This window comes from Platichthys flesus, chromosome 2, assembly GCF_949316205.1.
Source record: "Platichthys flesus chromosome 2, fPlaFle2.1, whole genome shotgun sequence".
In the NCBI taxonomy this organism is placed as follows: Eukaryota; Metazoa; Chordata; class Actinopteri; order Pleuronectiformes; family Pleuronectidae; genus Platichthys; species Platichthys flesus.
In genome coordinates, this window is record NC_084946.1 from 12,253,953 (window position 1) to 12,271,782 (window position 17,830).

Below are 17,830 nucleotides of genomic sequence, written 5' to 3' on the forward strand. Positions count from 1 at the left end.
ACACTCGCACACATACACCCAGACAAACAATACGAAACACACAGATTGCAGAAAATCCATCAATATGTTCATGTTTTCGGAGAGGATGGTGACTGTAAAAAGAGTATGTAGTGTTAAAAAACAAGTTTTTAAAAAAGAAAGAAAGAAATATTGCCATAGTAGACAGCTGATAAACATGCACAGCGATGGCTTCTGCTCTCATAAGTCCGCCTAGAAATGAATGGTATAACCTTTCAGGCCTTGTTTTGAGAGGGCGTGGCCAAACACCACATTGCATGCTAGAATGGTAGATCCTTATAGATAATCTATGGCTTGACCTCTCCTTGCCTTTCTCCTCTTTCACCCCGTCTTCTCTCTCCCTCTCTCTCTCTCTCTCTCTCTCTCTCTCTCTCTCTCTCTCTCATCTCCTGCTATATTCCCACCTTGCCTGCTGTTGTGTTCTCCATGCCTACCACAGTCTTTCATCCCTCTTTTATTTTGTAGCGTAGTTTTTACTTTCCTTTTAAGTTACAAATGTGCATGCTCAAGCATCACTAAATTGTGGATGTTTTTAAAAGAATATTTTGTTGCTGAGGCCATGCAAAGTGTTTTGAATATTGCCCTTATATGTGGAAAATGTCTTCTGAATGCTTTACATAATTTCTGCTGTAAAATTAAATCAGAATAAAAAGAAAATTTGCACTTTAAGTTATTTTTGCCTGATTGATTTATTTCTCCAATGGTTTATAAAAACAAAGTTGTTGAATGTGTTGTTGAGAAAAGGGTATGGCAATATATATTAACTCTAAGAATTGGAAGGGAAGATGAGCCTTTAGATCCATTTCAGGTGTAAGGAATCTCTCCAAACTTCGCAGGCCCTCAGGTTAAACATTCTGGAGTAATTGGGGACACACATGTATCATCAAATCTCAGACATACATGGTCCAATCTTCTCCAAACTGAACATGTGTGACAAGAGTCCTTGCCTCTACACAGAAATCAGCGGGAAATGTCTGCTTTTTTGCATGTCCTACACTGATTTACTCCTCCTCGCCATTGACCACAACCGTGTCAAACTTTGTCAGAAGGGCCTCAAGACATTGATGATGATGAATGAAAAGATATATGACGAGAGAGAGCGAGAGAGAGAGAGAGAGAGAGAGAGAGAGAGAGAGAGAGAGAGAGAAAGAGATATAGGATAGGGAGAGGGAGAGGGCGAGAGGGGGGCCTCCTGGAAAATTACTGAAGTATTCTACCCAAGTGAGTTTTTTTTTTTTTACCGTAAAACCTTTCCTTTACCTTTTAACCTTTGTTTCTAAATCGATCTCAAATGTGTCTCAGAGGCTCTTCCAACCATTAAGGGATCGTGTTACGCTTGTAACTTATATTATATTACTACTTTATTCCATTTAGTCTCTTAACATTGTTCAAAACAACGTCCGTATTATCGTGCAACTCCTGCGGATTCTATGGTAATTACGGTAGAGAGCGGAAATGCCGTCAGAATCGCAGCTGATATAAGGACGTGGTTAGTTCCGGTGAACGGTGGCTCTCCTGCCTCTACACAGACGTTTTTAGCACAGATTTTATTCTGTTTAAATCAACATATGTACGTATTTTTACGACGTGTGGATTAACATCCACGGGACGATGCTACATGTGTGTTTTCATCCAGGTTTGTGACGTCTTCTCCTGCTGCCTGGCTCCTCACCGACTGTAGAAACAATGCAGGCCTAGCGAGCAGCTAACGGTAGCTAGCTAGCGGGAGCTAATCGGATAACGCTGGACCAGCAGCAGACTGCAGTGGGATTTAAATCTCGGAGGAAGCCGAATTTCGACGCTGTAATTTCACCCAATCCGGTAGGTTACAACCACAAACGTGTTGTCTGTTCATTTGTCACGCGATCTGTGTCTTTTAAGCCTATTTTTGTGAGGGTAGTGGCAAAATATACCACGACCTATTTTTCAGAAAGTTGAAGCGTCGGCTTTTTAGCATTAGCGAGCTATGTAGCATCGCCTTGTCGATCTGGTCTTCAAAAGGCTGAGTGTGTCAGTGGATTGAAAATGTCTGTAGTCGGCACACTGACATCCACACGATAGATGGAAGGTATTCTCTGGCAGCGATCTGATGATATTGACTCAAAGCGGCTAACGCAGCTTAGCTCTCACCGTGGTCCATCACAGTCCCCCCACTGTCAGTGAACACACCACTGTCTGCTTTTACATTCCATTTTCTTCCCTATGGAAATTGTATTGAATCAAACCCATCCGATACGATTGTGTTACGTTTTAGTTTGTGGGGCTTTTCTTAGACACGGAATGTCGGTACTACCAATCAGGAAAAAACAAGGTCCGTTTCAAAACACGTAACTTCCCCGCATTCCCCTTTCCACCCCACCCTAACAGAACAATAAGAGGGTCGAGCCACGTACAAAGGGTCTTTCTTTGAAAGAAGCAGCAAGGAAATCCACTTAGACATTTCACAGACTCATATCTCCAACTGTAATCAGTGTCAACATTGGGCTTTCTCATACATACCTCTCGTTTATCGTTCTTGTTATCATCCCGGTCAGAGTTGTATAACAGGTAACATCTTTTATTCATTTTGCATATCATACAGAAGCACAGAATTAACCAATGTGATGATCAGTTATATCATTGATTAATATTGATTTCCATGAATGTAGACTAATATGTAATTAATAGTCCGTATTTAATTACACTGTTATTTGATTCTTCGATGATAGTTGTATTAGTTCTGAATGGTATGGTAAATTATATCAAAATAATAAAGTCCATATCAGCCGATATCGATAATTATCACGATAGACATCATAAAATCAAGAGACTGACAAACACTTGATATGCAGCAAAACCATTTTACTACTCTGAGGTAGATCAACTCTGGGTTAAAGGGCCCATATTGTGTAAAATAAATGTTCTGGTCTTTTACTATCCCTAATTCCTTGATGGGGGTCAGTGGGGACCATCAAGGTATGAAAACAGTCACTCGAAGAAATATGTTATAAAAATGTCTCGTTTCGTGCTAAAACTTGAACAAACACGAGGACGATGTAACTTACCGTTCAGAAACCTCCTGTGGTAACCGACTGTAAATAGGTGGCTGGTCTTCTATAGCTGCAAACATAACAACGTGATTTTCAGCTGTGTTTACCAGAGAGAGTGAATGCACCAGAATGAGACCAGTCATAGGCCTGGTCTCGTGTCACTCAGAGTGCAGTCAACCAAGCAGAGGAGGGGCTCATGAGGCACTTGAAAACAGCCGGTTTTGTCTGCAGCTCCAGAGACGGGACATGGAAATACACATTGCAGCAGTTTTTTCGACTTTACACCACTGATATATCATCTTAGGGGGACCACTACCTCAACTTCAATCCCAGAAAGGTGTAAAATATGGGCCCTCTAATCCGGCTTTACTGTGCACAAGCATAAGTATTATAAGATACGATAAAAGAGCTGACATCAGGGAAAGTAATGAAAAAGTAAACATGCCATATAAATGCATGGAAATATAAAGATATTATATCTATGTATTGTACCTCTGGAATGTTGCTTTTGATGAAAATTATATTTCATTCATTATTTATTGTTCGGTGTTGGCCTCCTGGTCTCAACTCTGGGCTGTCATGATTTCTGCTCTCCTCATAACGTCGGTCAGATCTTTATTTACTTGAGCTACTCCATGAAGCATAGAAGAAAGGCAGTTTTTCTTCATTAGACCACGCCTTGCTCAGCAAGTCCCCTAATTCTCTACAAATCCTGCCAGAATCCTACAAAGGAGCCCAGAGAAAACTATAGAGTCTGATATTGTCTATTTATATGCACACACCAAGTTAATGTACATTTTTATCCTCCAGATTGGTGTCACTGGGGTTTTACCACCAACATGAATAATATTACCATATTATACTTACTGTTAGCCTGCAGCTGCTATGGCTCCAAGGATGAATTTAACTTTGCACTTAACTTTTGAACGTTTATCAAAATGTAAAATGTGTGTTTCATAGTGGGTGTGTCTGTCAAGTGGGGAGAACAAACGGTTCAACTTTGGGCCTCCTCTTAGTGGTATCATTTATATTCCACATTCACTGATGTAAATGGGACAGGCTATTGTTTTTTAGATGAATGTTTACTACAATGTGATATACTTGCATTGATTTCTAGGTTTACTTATAATTATATTATCTTTACTAATATTTGTATGATTTTTAGAATGAAATGTGTTTTGGTTGTTCAGGCTGTTTCCTAACTTTCATCTCTGTCTTTTCAGCGATGAGCTCTCAGCTGCAGGTCTTCTCCCCCCCCTCGATCTCCTCCAGTGCCTTTTGCCGTGTGAAGAAGCTGAAGGTGGAGAGCAATGTTTGGGATGTGTCCACCACTGACGCCTACAGCTCCATAGCAGGCCAGTCAGCATACACCTTTGCACCTGCAATGGCTGTGGCGCCCTTCGCACCATCCCTGGTCTTCCCCCCTTCAGCTCCTGGCTCCAGGGGTCAAGTGGTGGTGCGGGCAGCTGACAGCACTGGCAGTCTTCCCCGTGGTTCCAGTCGACGTGTCACTGAGCAGGCAACGTCCTCCTCTTACACTCATGCGGAGACATCCTCGGAGACCAGGGGGCACCGGCACGGGCACAAGAGAAAAATGGAGGAGGCCAATGAAGGCAGTGGGAGTGGGTGTGGCAGTGTCCAAATATTAGAGGAGCTCTCAGCTCCTGCTGCAACCTACTCCAACCGTACAGGCGGCGGTGGAGGAGGGGGCACTGGCCAGTCGATACCCCACTCCGCTACAACCACCAAAAGCAGTAGCTCCAATGGCGAAGGAGATTATCAGCTGGTGCAACATGAGATTCTCTGCTCAGTGTCCTGTAGCTATGAAGTGCTGGAGTTCCTAGGAAGAGGCACGTTTGGACAAGTAGCCAAATGTTGGAAGAGGGGCACCAATGAGATTGTGGCAATCAAGATCCTCAAGAACCATCCGTCATATGCTCGTCAGGGCCAAATTGAGGTAACTACGTCATTTTGTTGACAAAATGTGTTTCCTGCTTTCAAAAGTACCCTCTCTGTGCAGTGGTGACTGCTTCGCCAGAGCACCTCTTGTGCTGCAGCATTTTGGCTCCATAGGTTTAGTGTCCCTGGATGAGAAATAGTTGGGAGTTATTCATTTTTAATCTTTTAACCCTGAAATGATAGTGATGGCACACGACCAATTGTGGTTGACTGGAGTGTGGAGTTCTTGAAATTGAAAAATATCCCCAAATATGCTGTTGTTTTTTCACAACATCTAAAAGCAGCTTATCAATGATGTATTCCCCTGAAAAAAATCCCTTATATTAAAGGAATGAGTTAGTAGAATGCTGTTTACATGGGTCAATGCAGATACCTCACAGATATGGTGTTGGGGCCGTTAGATTGAAAAAAAACCTCAGATTGAAATGCATCTAAATTGAACTTGCCTCGCTTTCAGAAACTGTTATTTCACACCGTAATAGTTTTGTTGCAAATTTTCTCTCTCTTTTATAGGTGGGCATCCTGAACCGACTGAGTGCAGAGAACGCAGATGAGTATAACTTTGTGCGTTCGTATGAATGCTTCCAACACAAGGGCCACACCTGCCTGGTGTTTGAGATGCTGGAGCAGAATCTGTATGATTTTCTCAAGCACAGCAAGTTCAGCCCGCTCCCCCTTCGCCACATCAGACCCATCCTACAGCAGGTTAGCAAAATGCTATGATGCACATTTCAAAGATTTATTGTTGTAATTATGTAATTACCCGGCATATCCTTACTTCTGCTTTGTGTTTGATCCCCAGTTATTATTCTAGTTGTAAATATCTGTGTGTTTGTATCTTTAGGTGGCTACAGCCCTGATGAAGCTAAAGAGCCTGGGTCTGATTCATGCAGACCTAAAGCCTGAGAACATCATGCTGGTCGACCCCCTCAGACAGCCCTACAAAGTGAAGGTCATTGACTTTGGCTCAGCAAGTCATGTGTCCAAGGCTGTTTGCTCCACCTACTTGCAGTCCCGCTACTACAGGTTGGTGGCATCCAACTGTGCTATTTGACCTAAAAACATCTAATCTTATTAGCCTGAGTGCTGATAATAAGTCATGTTTTTATGACTTTTGACCTCAGCTGTAATCCTTTGGTTCTAGTCCTTTTATCTTCTTTTGTTTGCTTTCTAGGGCTCCAGAGATCATTTTGGGTTTGCCGTTCTGTGAGGCCATTGACATGTGGTCTTTAGGCTGTGTGATAGCTGAACTGTTTCTGGGTTGGCCCCTCTACCCTGGAGCCTCTGAGTATGACCAGGTCAGTGCATCGATGTGTATATAGTAATATATATTTGACCTGTCATTTTGTCATGAGTACTTAAACAAAGGTAAATGGTTCATGGCAAATAAAGGCATCAGGCAATCATTGGACATTATTATATTAGAGCTATACAACTTCCTCAGCTGAAGCACTAGACTGAGCCACTAAAAACTAACAGGCCACGGTACTGCTGTACAAAAATTGTATCGTTTTACACGCTGTTGACGTGCTCCAGGCGAACAAGCATGACCACAAACTTCAGGGGTATTGAAGGGAATCATAAAATAAGTTTATTGTCGTCTTATTGATAGAATTTGCTGTTTGGTGTCTTTTTCCAGATTCGATACATCTCCCAGACTCAAGGCCTTCCAGCAGAGTATTTACTGAGCGCTGGCACTAAGACTAGCCGCTTCTTCAACCGAGGCCCTGACTCCAGCTACCCACTCTGGAGGCTGAAGGTGAATAGAGCTACATATAAAATACTGTTAATCAGATATAACATGTTTTTTCTGCTATCTGGAAATAGTTAATTATGCCAAAATGCTAGAAAAATCAATATTCATTATATATATATTATACATTTTTCCAGACCCCATCGGAGCATGAAATGGAGATGGGCATCAAGTCCAAGGAGGCCAGGAAGTATATCTTCAACTGTCTGGATGACATGATGCAGGTATAAATGGCTTATTTTCACATTATAGGTGAAACTGCACTTCACACACCGGTTTCACAGCTTTTAGTTTTTTTGGTCGGGGTTCTGAAATGCACATGCAACAATGCATATTGTTAGTTTGACCCATTTTGGTGTAATTTTGTGAATTCCAGGTGAACCTGTCGTCTCATTTGGAGGGGACGGACATGTTGGCTGAGAAAGCTGATAGACGAGAGTTTATAGACCTCTTAAAGCGGATGCTCCGACTTGATGCAGACAAAAGAATCACCCCTACAAAAACTCTGGGTCATCCCTTTGTCACAATGAGCCACCTCATGGATTATCCCCACAGCTCCCAGTAAGTGTTTGTACTTAGATGTACTTGAATTTATTTATTTTAGTGTTAATTGAAATGCAATCACTGAGACACCATCCCTCTTTCCTTTTCAGTGTGAAATCGTGCTTCCAGAACATGGAGATCTGCAAGCGCCGGAGCGCCTACGACAGTGGCAAATCCTTGTACTCCACCAGTGCCGTCCCCAGTGCTGCAGCGGGCAACCTCACCGTTACCTTCAGTAGCCAACTCAACCAGCATAACCAGGTACGACTCATCTCCTCACCATAAACTCTTAGCTTAGTTTAGGCACCTGTTACTCCTCCAGTGTTAAGCAGTGGTGTTTCTCTAACAGGTGCCTTCAGCGGGGGGAGCGGTGCCTTTGCTGAACTACCAGCCAGCTCTGTACCAGCAGGCGACCATCAACATTCCCGGGCTGGCTCAACAGAGTGTGCCGATTCCAACGCGTCCTGGTGGGCTGTGTAGCCAGGCAGAACCCTTCCAGCAGACTCTCATCGTCTGCCCACCCTCCACTCTTCAAGGTAACGTTAACAGCTGCATCCACACTGGAACCATGTAGAACAACACAAGGGGGCTTCATTACGGGCATGTTTGAAGGCAGGACATGGCTGTGCTTTGAAAAAAGTGAATAACATTTAAACTGTATCAACAATGGAGTGGGGTGTTTCCTATTGAACATGCATACAGTGCTTTATCATGTGCATGTGATTCACCATGACTGCTGAACTGCAATGAACATATCCTGGATAATATTACCAATACTTGCACACCTAGGGGATACCTGCTGTGCATACAAACCTACTCTGTGTCATGTTTTACTGACATTGTTTCTGTGGAAATGTCCATTTCAAGGGCTACAGCCATCCAATAAGAGTTCCACTTTCCCTGTGAGGATGGAGAACTCTGTACCTCAGAACCAATCTGCTCAGGCGCTGCAGATCCAGCCAAGTATGCTCGCCCAGGTAAGAGTTTGTAAAGAAAGCGTGTTGTCAAATTTCATATGTTGTGTTGGGGTTCTTGTTTCAAAAGGACACAACTTGTATTTCTTTCTACATTGTTCATCGCAGGTGACCTGTCATCACAATGGCAATATGATCAGCTTGTTGGCAAAATTTGAAGACGTTGCACCTTTTTGTTCACAGTTGTGATTTGACCTGAGAGTTCCATGAGCCTTACCTTGTCCATAGTCTGTAAACTGTTCTATTGAACACCACCTACAGATCTAACAAGCTCATGTTCCCACTTCAGACTGAAACAGTGACATTGTTCAAAGCCACATCGACAGACTATCTGATGGAGTCAGCATGTGTTTGACCTCTGGATTTGGCTCAGTGAAGTAGCATAATTCTCAGAGAGAGAAATGAATATAATGGATACTGACATTTAAATGTCATTCAAGGACAAGAGGGAGAAAAAGGGAAAGGATGGAGAAAGATGAACCAAGAGAACGCACGGTTTATGAAAGAGAGGGAGTGTATGTTGACAAATGGAAACAGACTGCCGCTAACATGTAACTATTATTGGGTTGTATTGACCATTATACTTAAACACTTTTATATGTAATGAATGGGGCTACACTTGATGCTGGATTAAAGGCTAATTAAGGGTTTGTGAACATTACATTAGGTTGATTTATTTTCAGTAGTGTACGACTCATTTAATTTCCAATAATTTAAAATTTCAGTTCCTCACACTTGACACAGTGCACTTGAACACTTCTTCCATCAATCAGTTACCTAAAATCGATTGTGTGTTAAAAATCCATGAATGATAACATGTCTCGAGCACCGAGCTGACGGCGGAGGTGATCAGGTTTGCTTATTCGTGGATGCAATGACTTCATCCAGAGAGTCTCTCTGTTGAGGTTCTCTTCTCATGACCCCTCTGTTCTTGCAGCTAAAGTTTGGTTGTGAAGAGAAAATGATTGGTTTACTTTCAGTGGAGATGTTGGCTATTTTAATGCATTTACATAACAGATTTTTGAAATGATGGAGGGCTCTGGCTTAAATGATTCTGCTTTTGTAGTTTCTGTTCCTGGTGACTGCATCTTGCCTCGGATTTGCGTCCAACACTTGACTGCCAGGCCTCTCTTATTCCCAGTCTCCTCTCTGGGAGGGAGGCCAGATGTGCAGTGTCGGAGACTCATCTGGCACAAAAAGCTAGTTAATTTTAATTTGTTTGCTAAATTTAGAAATGGTTGCTGGAACTGACAGAGGTTAGGTGTCCAGATGGCCGGTGGTACGAGTGTGCAGCTGGTTTCATCGGCTCCGTCCCTTCATCGTAATGAGATTCAGCCTTGAAGGACATCACTTTCCATCCAACCCTAACCCTGCCCTCCCCTATCCTCCCCTCCTTCCCTCCTCCAGGGCTCCTGCACACCCCTGATGGTGGCCACCCTCCACCCACCCTCAGCAGGCTTAGCCCCCCAGTATTCTCTGCCCCTTGGGCTGGGCACCGGGGTGGGTCGGCCCACCCTCCTGGAGCACACAGCCACAGTGCTGGTAAAGCAATGATGACCTCCCCGGAGGAAGACATGCATATGCACACTCGCTCTTCCACTAACAATGTCATCTCTCTCCTGCACTCACTTTCCATTTCCTTTTCATTTGTTCACATTTCTTCCTCTCCCTCTTTGCCACACGTCGTATGTGGGTGGTCTTTATTTGATGCATCATATTTCTACAGTCTCCCTTCTCACAAGCATTTGTCAGAATCATGGCCGATCAGTGTTTACCAGTAATCTGACATTCATTTTTTTGGTCTATATTGATCACCATTGTTCGCATGGTGTTTATGTTTTAAAATTTGCCTCTTTGACAATCAGAATTTAGATTTACAGTCATTCCAGTCCTGATGCCACCGCTCCCCCCTCGCCCTTCACACACTTTCATTCCATCCCCCAGAGTCTCTCCCCGTAGGTGTGCTGAGGGCATGGAGCGCATGTGCTGCTGAGTGGTTCTGCGCTTTGCTTGCAGCTTCTCTTGTCCTGTCCATCCTTGATTTCCGCAGAGGAGGTTGCAGCTACAGAGCTCACTGAAGCCAGACTCCACTCGACTCTGACACACATCTTCTTGTTTCAGCCCCAGAACATGTGGCATGCCTTTCCCCAAGACAGATTATCCACAGACAGTTTTTGCATCAGTGAACTAAACTAATCTCTAAGTGTTTCTTCTATAACAGGCACCATGGTTCATTGAATACTTGTCTTTATACCTGATCTGACTGTTGATGGTGTTTCATTGTCTGTGCTTTGCATGATATCCTCCTGTGAATTTGTTATAGGGCTTTGCTTTAATAAGAGAATGGCTTGGGAAAGGTTGCTCGCTTATCCTAGCTTCATGCTTTGGCTCATAGACGAGATTGCCCATTGTTTTTGCCTCCTCAGTTTTGGAAATTGTTTCTCAGCATGGCTCAGTTTGTGCGGACCATTCCAGAAATCAGATAATCGGTTCATGGGTAGCCGATCCTTGATTTTCTATGTTCTGAATTGAGAGTCTCTGCTGTTCTTTTCTCAGCAGGCCTGGCCCACTGGCACCCAACAAATCCTCATACCATCATCATGGCAGCAGGTCCCAGGCTTGGCCATCCACCAGACGAACATCCCAGAATCTCCCCTCAAAACACTTCACTCAGATGCTGCCATACAACTGGGACAGAGCTGGAGGTGGGTCATTAGAGTGTGTTACACTGGCTCACGGAATATCTACCATGGCTATTTATTGTCCCCTCAGAAGAATGAGCTTTCCCTTATGTTCACGTTGTTATTGTTTACGTTGTGTTTCCGTCACTAATTAGACTAATTGATCTTTGAACGCAACAGGAGCACAACCCAAGCCAGGAGTCAGCAGGAGAGGAAGAAGGTGAAAGCCAGACGTGGAGAGAACAGAAACAGGTTGGTAGAGCCCTGTAGTTTTTTTATCTAAAGATTATAATGATAAACAAAATTATATATTGAACAGTTAAAACAAAGTTATTTTATCATGTTGCAGCAACATTTTTCATTAACACTTTTTACAAAGCGGGTACAAAGATTTACAGAGTTATTTTTCATAACTCACATTTTATACACTTATTATGACAGCTGAACAAGAAAACTTTGCTTTCCTTCAAAGTCTTTCCAACATATATTATGAGTCTGGATTGACATTTAGTTTCTAGATTATTATTGTTACAGATTAAAATTATTTTTCTTGAAACGTTTTGAGTTTCCTTCTGTAGAGTTTAACAGAATTTTGAATGTGACAGGACTTCTGTGCGTTCATTTTTCTTGTGGTTTTTGTATTTTATTACAACCAAGTCAAACTTCCCTTTAGGAGAAAATTCATTACCTGAATTATTTTGGTTTTCTAGGGGTCTATCCGCAGCATCGTTACTCAGTGGTATCGCCCAACCCAGTTCCAGCGCCATATTGTCCCAGCCAATCATCATCTCTGACACACCCAGCCCAGCAGTCAGCATTATCACTATTCACAGTGACACTGACACTGAAGATGAGCGCAAGTTCCATCCTGCCAGGTAAGACAAATATTCAGGATTAGAGATAAAATGGTACAACAATATTCCTTCATGGTTTTAATGACCACCCGACTTTTAATTTAGATGGACCCAAAACTGTTTTACTCGACTTTAGCACTGCAATAATACACCAACTGATTCATAGATATGAGAGAAATTCTCAGAAATAAAGCTGTAAACTGAACGAGGAAACATCTAACTTGGTGCATTTTTATAAATATTAAGCTAGGCTTGTCACAATAACAACTTCTCTTGGATGATATTCTTGCAATAAATTATATTATTGTCGTAAAAAACATTTCAAACAGCTGGTGCAATGATAATATTACAGCTCAACCATCCAAGTTCACCCTTTCAAATAGCAATGAACCTATTGAGAACGAATATCTTAAACAGTTAGAACAAAGAATACACACAACCAAAACAATAAATAAAATGGACTCTGATTCTGTTTATAAAGATTGCTCTTGATTAGATATATAAATTGGCCACAGGATGTATTAGTTACCAGCTCAGTAATGATTTACATGAGCTTTTAGGTTTCTATTGTAATAGGTTAGTATTAAAGTGTTTCCTGTGTGTGTGTGTTACTTACTGCTGCTTACTGTGGTTGATGCTGGACAGTTTTCACTGCGAGCTTTGCAACTTCGTAATCAACCGTGATTATAAAAAACATTTAAATTGTACCTGGTAGCGTGTTACTGGTTCACTTCTACTCTGGACCTGTGCCTTTGGAAATTAGTTTATCTGCTATTTCTTCCTTTGGCACCTCACATCTTCCATCTTAGCTGCGGCAGGGCTCATCCAATATTCGTAGTTTAAAAACTACTGAAAATCCAACCGCTCTCTCCCACAATGATGACATATTTTCTAAATTGCTGTATTTGATCTGTGTATAAACACTGTTCTTTTTCTTACACAGCGTTGGTCTGAGCCAGCGGACTAACGTCATCAGCTGTGTGACGGTGCACGACTCGGACTCGTCCACAGCCAGCCCCCTGACTCCTCTGCCCCGCACCAACACCGTGTCATCACGCCAGGTCAAGTCTCTGGCAGTGGTGGCACCTTCTGTCAAAACCCAGGGCTCAGAGAGAGGAGCGGCCTCGCGTGGACGCTTGGAGACTGGTGAGTGTAGTTTGTGAGCTAATAAAATGTATCTTTTGGATGAAAAAGCAAAATATCATATATAACCTAAAACTTTGAATTCTCAGGGAACTACATGAAGCCGAAGAGATCTAACAGACCACCGTGCAGTTCAGGGGAGACCATGGAGCACCCCCTCAACCTCAGCCAGGTGAGGCTTCTGTTGTGTTTACGATTAATAACTTATCATTTATTTTCCTTTTAAAGACACACTCTAAAACCTAAGCATTGTTTGAAAACAACTACCCACAGCCGGAGGGCTTTGACAAGCCGACAGTGTTGCCAACTTTTATAAAAATCTTATCATCTGAAGTAGATAGAGAAATGGAAATGCAAACCATTTGATAACTTAAACAATTGGCTTTTAACAAAATCCTTGCTGTATTCCTCTAAAGTTCATGAACAAAAACAAACTCCCAAAAATCTGGAAATTGTCAAAGATTGTGTGATGTTAAGAGTATGTCCTAGAAAAAGAGTATAGTGGTCTCTGCTGGACAAACCTTGTAACGGCAGGAGAGTGTCAATGACCTGAAGCAAACTTGAGTATTTTTCAAGTGTTTTTTTCTGACAAACTGTGTCAGCACCACTTCATCGGTGCTGACTCACCTCCTGCTGATAACACTTGCTCACCGAGAACAAGCACTTATCTGTAATATCTTCTCACAGTTGTGCGCATAATTTACAAAGCCTGGCACTTCTGTTATTTTTATTGTATCATTTTAATTAGCAGACATGAAGATTTTTTTTTTTCTACTTGATTCTTCAAAAAGCGAAACCCTTACCTTCTGTTCACTTTTTATAGGGACAGGCAGTTTAGGCTAGAAAACAATGACTTATTGCAAAGTGTAAACATCATGTCATTTCCATCACGTTGCTGTTTTACCTGGGGGACCTTCCAGAGGGAAATATTACCAAATTGCTGACATTTAAGCGAGTTCTGCCTAGCGCTACATCGTCATACATTAAACAGTACTGCACAACTGAAGAAGTAGTTATTTATGGCAAAGGAAAACTGCAGTTTTTCGTGGGTAAAACTAAAATACCTGACTGACGTGGTATTGGATTGCTACATTGATTTGTGTACTCGGCAGTATCTGAGGTATTTCCGATGCTGGTGTTTGAAAATCTCACGTGTTCTGATGTTTATTTCTCTGTTCAGGTTCAGCCAGTGGTTTCTTCATCTCAGGAGCGCTCTGGCTTGTCTCACAGTGACTCCTCTTTGCGGCGCCAGCAGACGTTCCCTCCCGCCATCTCGGCCTCCCACTTCAACTTCCCCGAAGTGTCCGCCCTGACGTCCGTCTCCTGCCCCGGCCCGAGTCTGTACACCTACCCAGCCTCCACCGCCCTCTCCTCAGCTTCTCAGGCCATGGAGCAGCTGCTCGGCCGTGGTCACAGCAGCCACGGACACTCCCCCTCCACCTATGCAGCAACATACACCTCATCCTCTTCCTCCAGGAGAGACTCGGCCGGTCGCAGGGATTCCGTCAGTAGCCTGCTGCACGGCCTCCCCACAGCCTACCAGCATCAGTTCGCCACTGGTTCCCCCTACGTGAGCGTGACGCCCCGGGCTGAGGCTTACAGTGCCTACCAGCTGAGTCCCAGGCGGCTCACACAGTACCCGTTCCTATAGGGAGACAAACACACTTTACTTTAAACAGAGGAAGGGAAAAAAAAAAAATCAGCTTCCCTTCATGCTACCACAAAGGGACGTTTAAACTGTTTCTAATAGAGTAACTGTCAATCACTTTTTTGTTAGCTGCTTTTGTCCACTAGGCAGAGTTCCCCCTCCAGCTGTGGACTGTTTGAGTGTTTTTGAAATGTTCTTTGGTATTATTTGATATCTTATCTGTTAATCTTCCCCTCAAAGATATAGTTTCTAGCCCATATTTTATCCCAATCCTATCCCGATGTACTCGTCTAGCATCGGTAAACGTGTTATACACCTGTAAATCTTGAGGTTGTGTTTGTGTGTGAAGAGAGATTTTCCTCCTGTCACAAGCTGCAACGACACTTTTAGGTTTTAGACGTCTGTCCAACGAGGCTGACGACGACCGTCACGTTCCCTCGTCACGAAGTTGTCCCACTAATCAGCGAGGCCCTATGTTTTTAGCAAATATAATCTTGACTGTACCCTTTACTCGCATCTGTTTACTCACAAATGTATTTTACTATGTTTATTAAATTATGTTTTGTCGGTGAGAGGTAGGAAGAGGACGGTCCATGATGTGGAATAAGAGAAAAATGGTAAAAACTGTGATGGATACATGTTAATTTAAGTGCACATGTGATAGTCTGTTAATGTAGTGACCTTGTTTAGACAGGATTAATCATGTCTGTTTTGTTTCTTTTAAACTGCATCAACTGAGTGCTGAATGTATTTATGAAGTACAGAGGAGTGGAAACACCATCCTGAGGAATGACGTGAAAAGCTTTTTGTTTTAAACAGTTCAAAAAGAGAGATGTACCCCTTTCCCCTCCTTACCATGAAATATGAAAAATCAAGTTACACCTGGACTGAAAAAAATAATCTTATCTGTGAATCTGATGTGTAGGACCTGCTCATTATTAAAATTGATATATGGCCAGTTTTAACAGCTTTTAAGTATATATATTATGTATATTATTTGGGTGGGGCTGAATATTTGTCCTGTTTTCTCCCCTTGACACTTTAGAAATGCTCGCTATAGTTTTAACAAACCACCCACACTGCTGTACGATGACTGACAGGTGATCAAGTTGATAAACCGCTGGCTGATATGTCAGTTGGGGTTGGAGGAGAAGCCGTTAAGTCTCTGGCCACTGTTCAATCACAGGTGGTGAGTGGGTTGTTCCACCAGAAAAAGGGTTTTCCACACGGCCCCTGTTGGTCTTGTCTGAATTCAGAGCCGCTCTCCTGCCACCAGGAGCGTTCGATTGGTCTCTGTGGGTCCTGAAATGTTTTTCTTTTTTTTTGTTAGTAACCTTTCCTGTCGTTTGCATCAGTTTTGTGTTGTCTGAGTATTTAACAGTTTCATCTTAACATAGTATAGTTCAGAGGCTCTTTGGTAGAACTAATTCAGGGAAAAGGTTTCAGCTCAAATAATCCACCGTCACTGTTTTCAATAAAATAACCATAAACTCATACGTGTCTTTCTATTTTAGCACGACTCAATGATTTACTTTCCCTCAGGACACTGAAAAGCAATTGCTACGACTCAGTAGCACTTTTATAAACCTTAAAAGTTTATAATGTATAATATAACAATTTAATTTAGCAGCTTACATGTTGAGCAAGTCAGTCACCGGCCTTTCAGGGTAAGGGCCACAAGATGGGAAAACAAGAACATTTGATTAAATACTAAACACAGGTAAATAACTAGAAAATAAGTTGTAATCTATTGTGTAATATTAACATGTTAATGGTTAATTATCTAAATTTGAGAAACCAGTAAGGGCTTATATGAAAACCACACAAACAAAACAGGAATTAAATTACAACTTTATTCTGTTAATATGACTTTTCCTTCATTATGGGCCCAACACTAAGTTGGAAACTTGTAGCCACTGAATTATGCTCTGGAAACAAATCAGCATCTAATAAGCATTAATTAACTGATATTTTACAGAATATTATATACATATATATATACACACACTAGATTATAAATACATACAAATAACAATTATTGCAAATTACTCTTCAGCAGTATTTTACAACTTATTCACAGACGGTGCTTCTTGTTCCAGGTTCATCACAGAAAAACAAACTAAAAACTAACTTTGAAGCAAAAGTTCAGGTCTCGGCTCCTCACAAGCCACACAGACGTATCTGTTGTGTTCACTGAGCTCGAGACTCCATGAGGCTCATCTTCAGCTTCTTCAAGTCCAACACAATGAGAGAAGAGGGTTCTCCTCCAGGGTCAGTAGCCCTTCAAAAAGCTGATCAACTTTTTGAGCGTGGATTGCCTCGAATCAGATCTGAGGACAACATGAGAGATGTGTTGGTGTTAGTATTGGATGAATTATAGTCGGGGCTGAGGTTAAGCTGCCGTGCTACCTCAAAGAAGTGAAAAACCAGACCACCGGGGCACCTGTTTACTTACAGCTTCGACTTGACTGGTGTCTTTGCGTCGTTCAAAACCACCGGTAGATCCTCCCTCTCCTCCTGCTCGTGCTCCGTGATGTGGCTCCAGATCTCGGTGTCGATGTACAGGGCTTCGGACAGGGCCAGGTCGGCCGGGGTGCACGTGATCCAGCGGCACAGAGGGCAGGGGATGGTCTGCATGGTGATCTCGTGCCTGCACAGCTTCTCCAGGCACAGGATGCAGAAGGTGTGGTGGCAGTGGAGGACTCGTGGGATTCGGTTGCTGCGGGAGAACTCGTGGCAGCACACCACACATTCGTGGACTTTGCTGTTGAACATGGTGGAACCTCAGTGTAGATGTGGAGGTTGAAGTGGAAGACGAGTGTTCTGTCGCAGAAGACTGAGGGACAACCTGCTGCAAACACAGGAAGACAGCGTTATTGCATCACATTATATCCAACACAGTGACATTCCAGAGAATAAGGCTGATATTAAACTTAATAATAATAAGCACCTATTTTACAATGACACACAGATGTCTTCTAGGAAAACCCTTACCTGCAGGATGGACGGAGAGCCGTGCTCTTACTGCTTAAGGTGAAGTGACTGATGAGTGCAAGCTCGGCTCAGGCACTCTTAAAGAGGTAACCCGGACGTGACTGAGCCTGTTTTACTACGCGCTCAGGTAAAAATGTTTTCCATTCCAGTTCTTTGGAAGCCCAGTGGGCGGGCACCTTCTCACACACACACCCACAATCAAACATTTGGATTCCATGGAAGAGTTAATGAATA

At 42.6% G+C, this 17,830-nt stretch overlaps 2 protein-coding genes across 5 annotated transcripts; one reads left to right on the forward strand and one right to left on the reverse strand.

The window, feature by feature from the left end:
- The first annotated feature begins 1,509 nt into the window (after positions 1-1,509).
- On the forward strand, positions 1,510-16,096 carry LOC133963595 (homeodomain-interacting protein kinase 1-like). 4 transcript variants are annotated; one of them, XM_062398265.1, is made up of 18 exons: positions 1,510-1,839; positions 4,271-5,004; positions 5,520-5,711; positions 5,851-6,032; positions 6,181-6,304; positions 6,646-6,765; positions 6,897-6,983; positions 7,136-7,320; positions 7,413-7,563; positions 7,652-7,838; positions 8,170-8,279; positions 9,684-9,818; positions 10,833-10,981; positions 11,138-11,209; positions 11,668-11,832; positions 12,755-12,957; positions 13,044-13,126; positions 14,135-16,096. In XM_062398265.1, exons 2-18 carry the CDS (start codon positions 4,273-4,275, stop codon positions 14,603-14,605), a joined length of 3,348 nt encoding a protein of 1,115 aa, XP_062254249.1. In that variant the 5' UTR covers positions 1,510-1,839; positions 4,271-4,272; the 3' UTR covers positions 14,606-16,096. The 4 variants fall into 4 exon arrangements, with proteins under 4 accessions (XP_062254249.1, XP_062254250.1, XP_062254251.1 ...); XM_062398266.1 differs by having other exon boundaries at positions 10,836-10,981; XM_062398267.1 differs by lacking the exon at positions 9,684-9,818.
- A 354-nt stretch (positions 16,097-16,450) lies between these two features.
- Positions 16,451-17,762, reverse strand: LOC133963657 (RING finger protein 224-like). The gene is made up of 3 exons (XM_062398270.1): positions 17,597-17,762; positions 17,058-17,453; positions 16,451-16,932 (listed from the first exon to the last, which is right to left on the reverse strand). The coding sequence occupies exons 2-3, from the start codon at positions 17,375-17,377 to the stop codon at positions 16,875-16,877; spliced, it is 378 nt and encodes a 125-aa protein (XP_062254254.1). The 5' UTR covers positions 17,378-17,453; positions 17,597-17,762; the 3' UTR covers positions 16,451-16,874.
- Between the last annotated feature and the right edge of the window lie 68 nt (positions 17,763-17,830).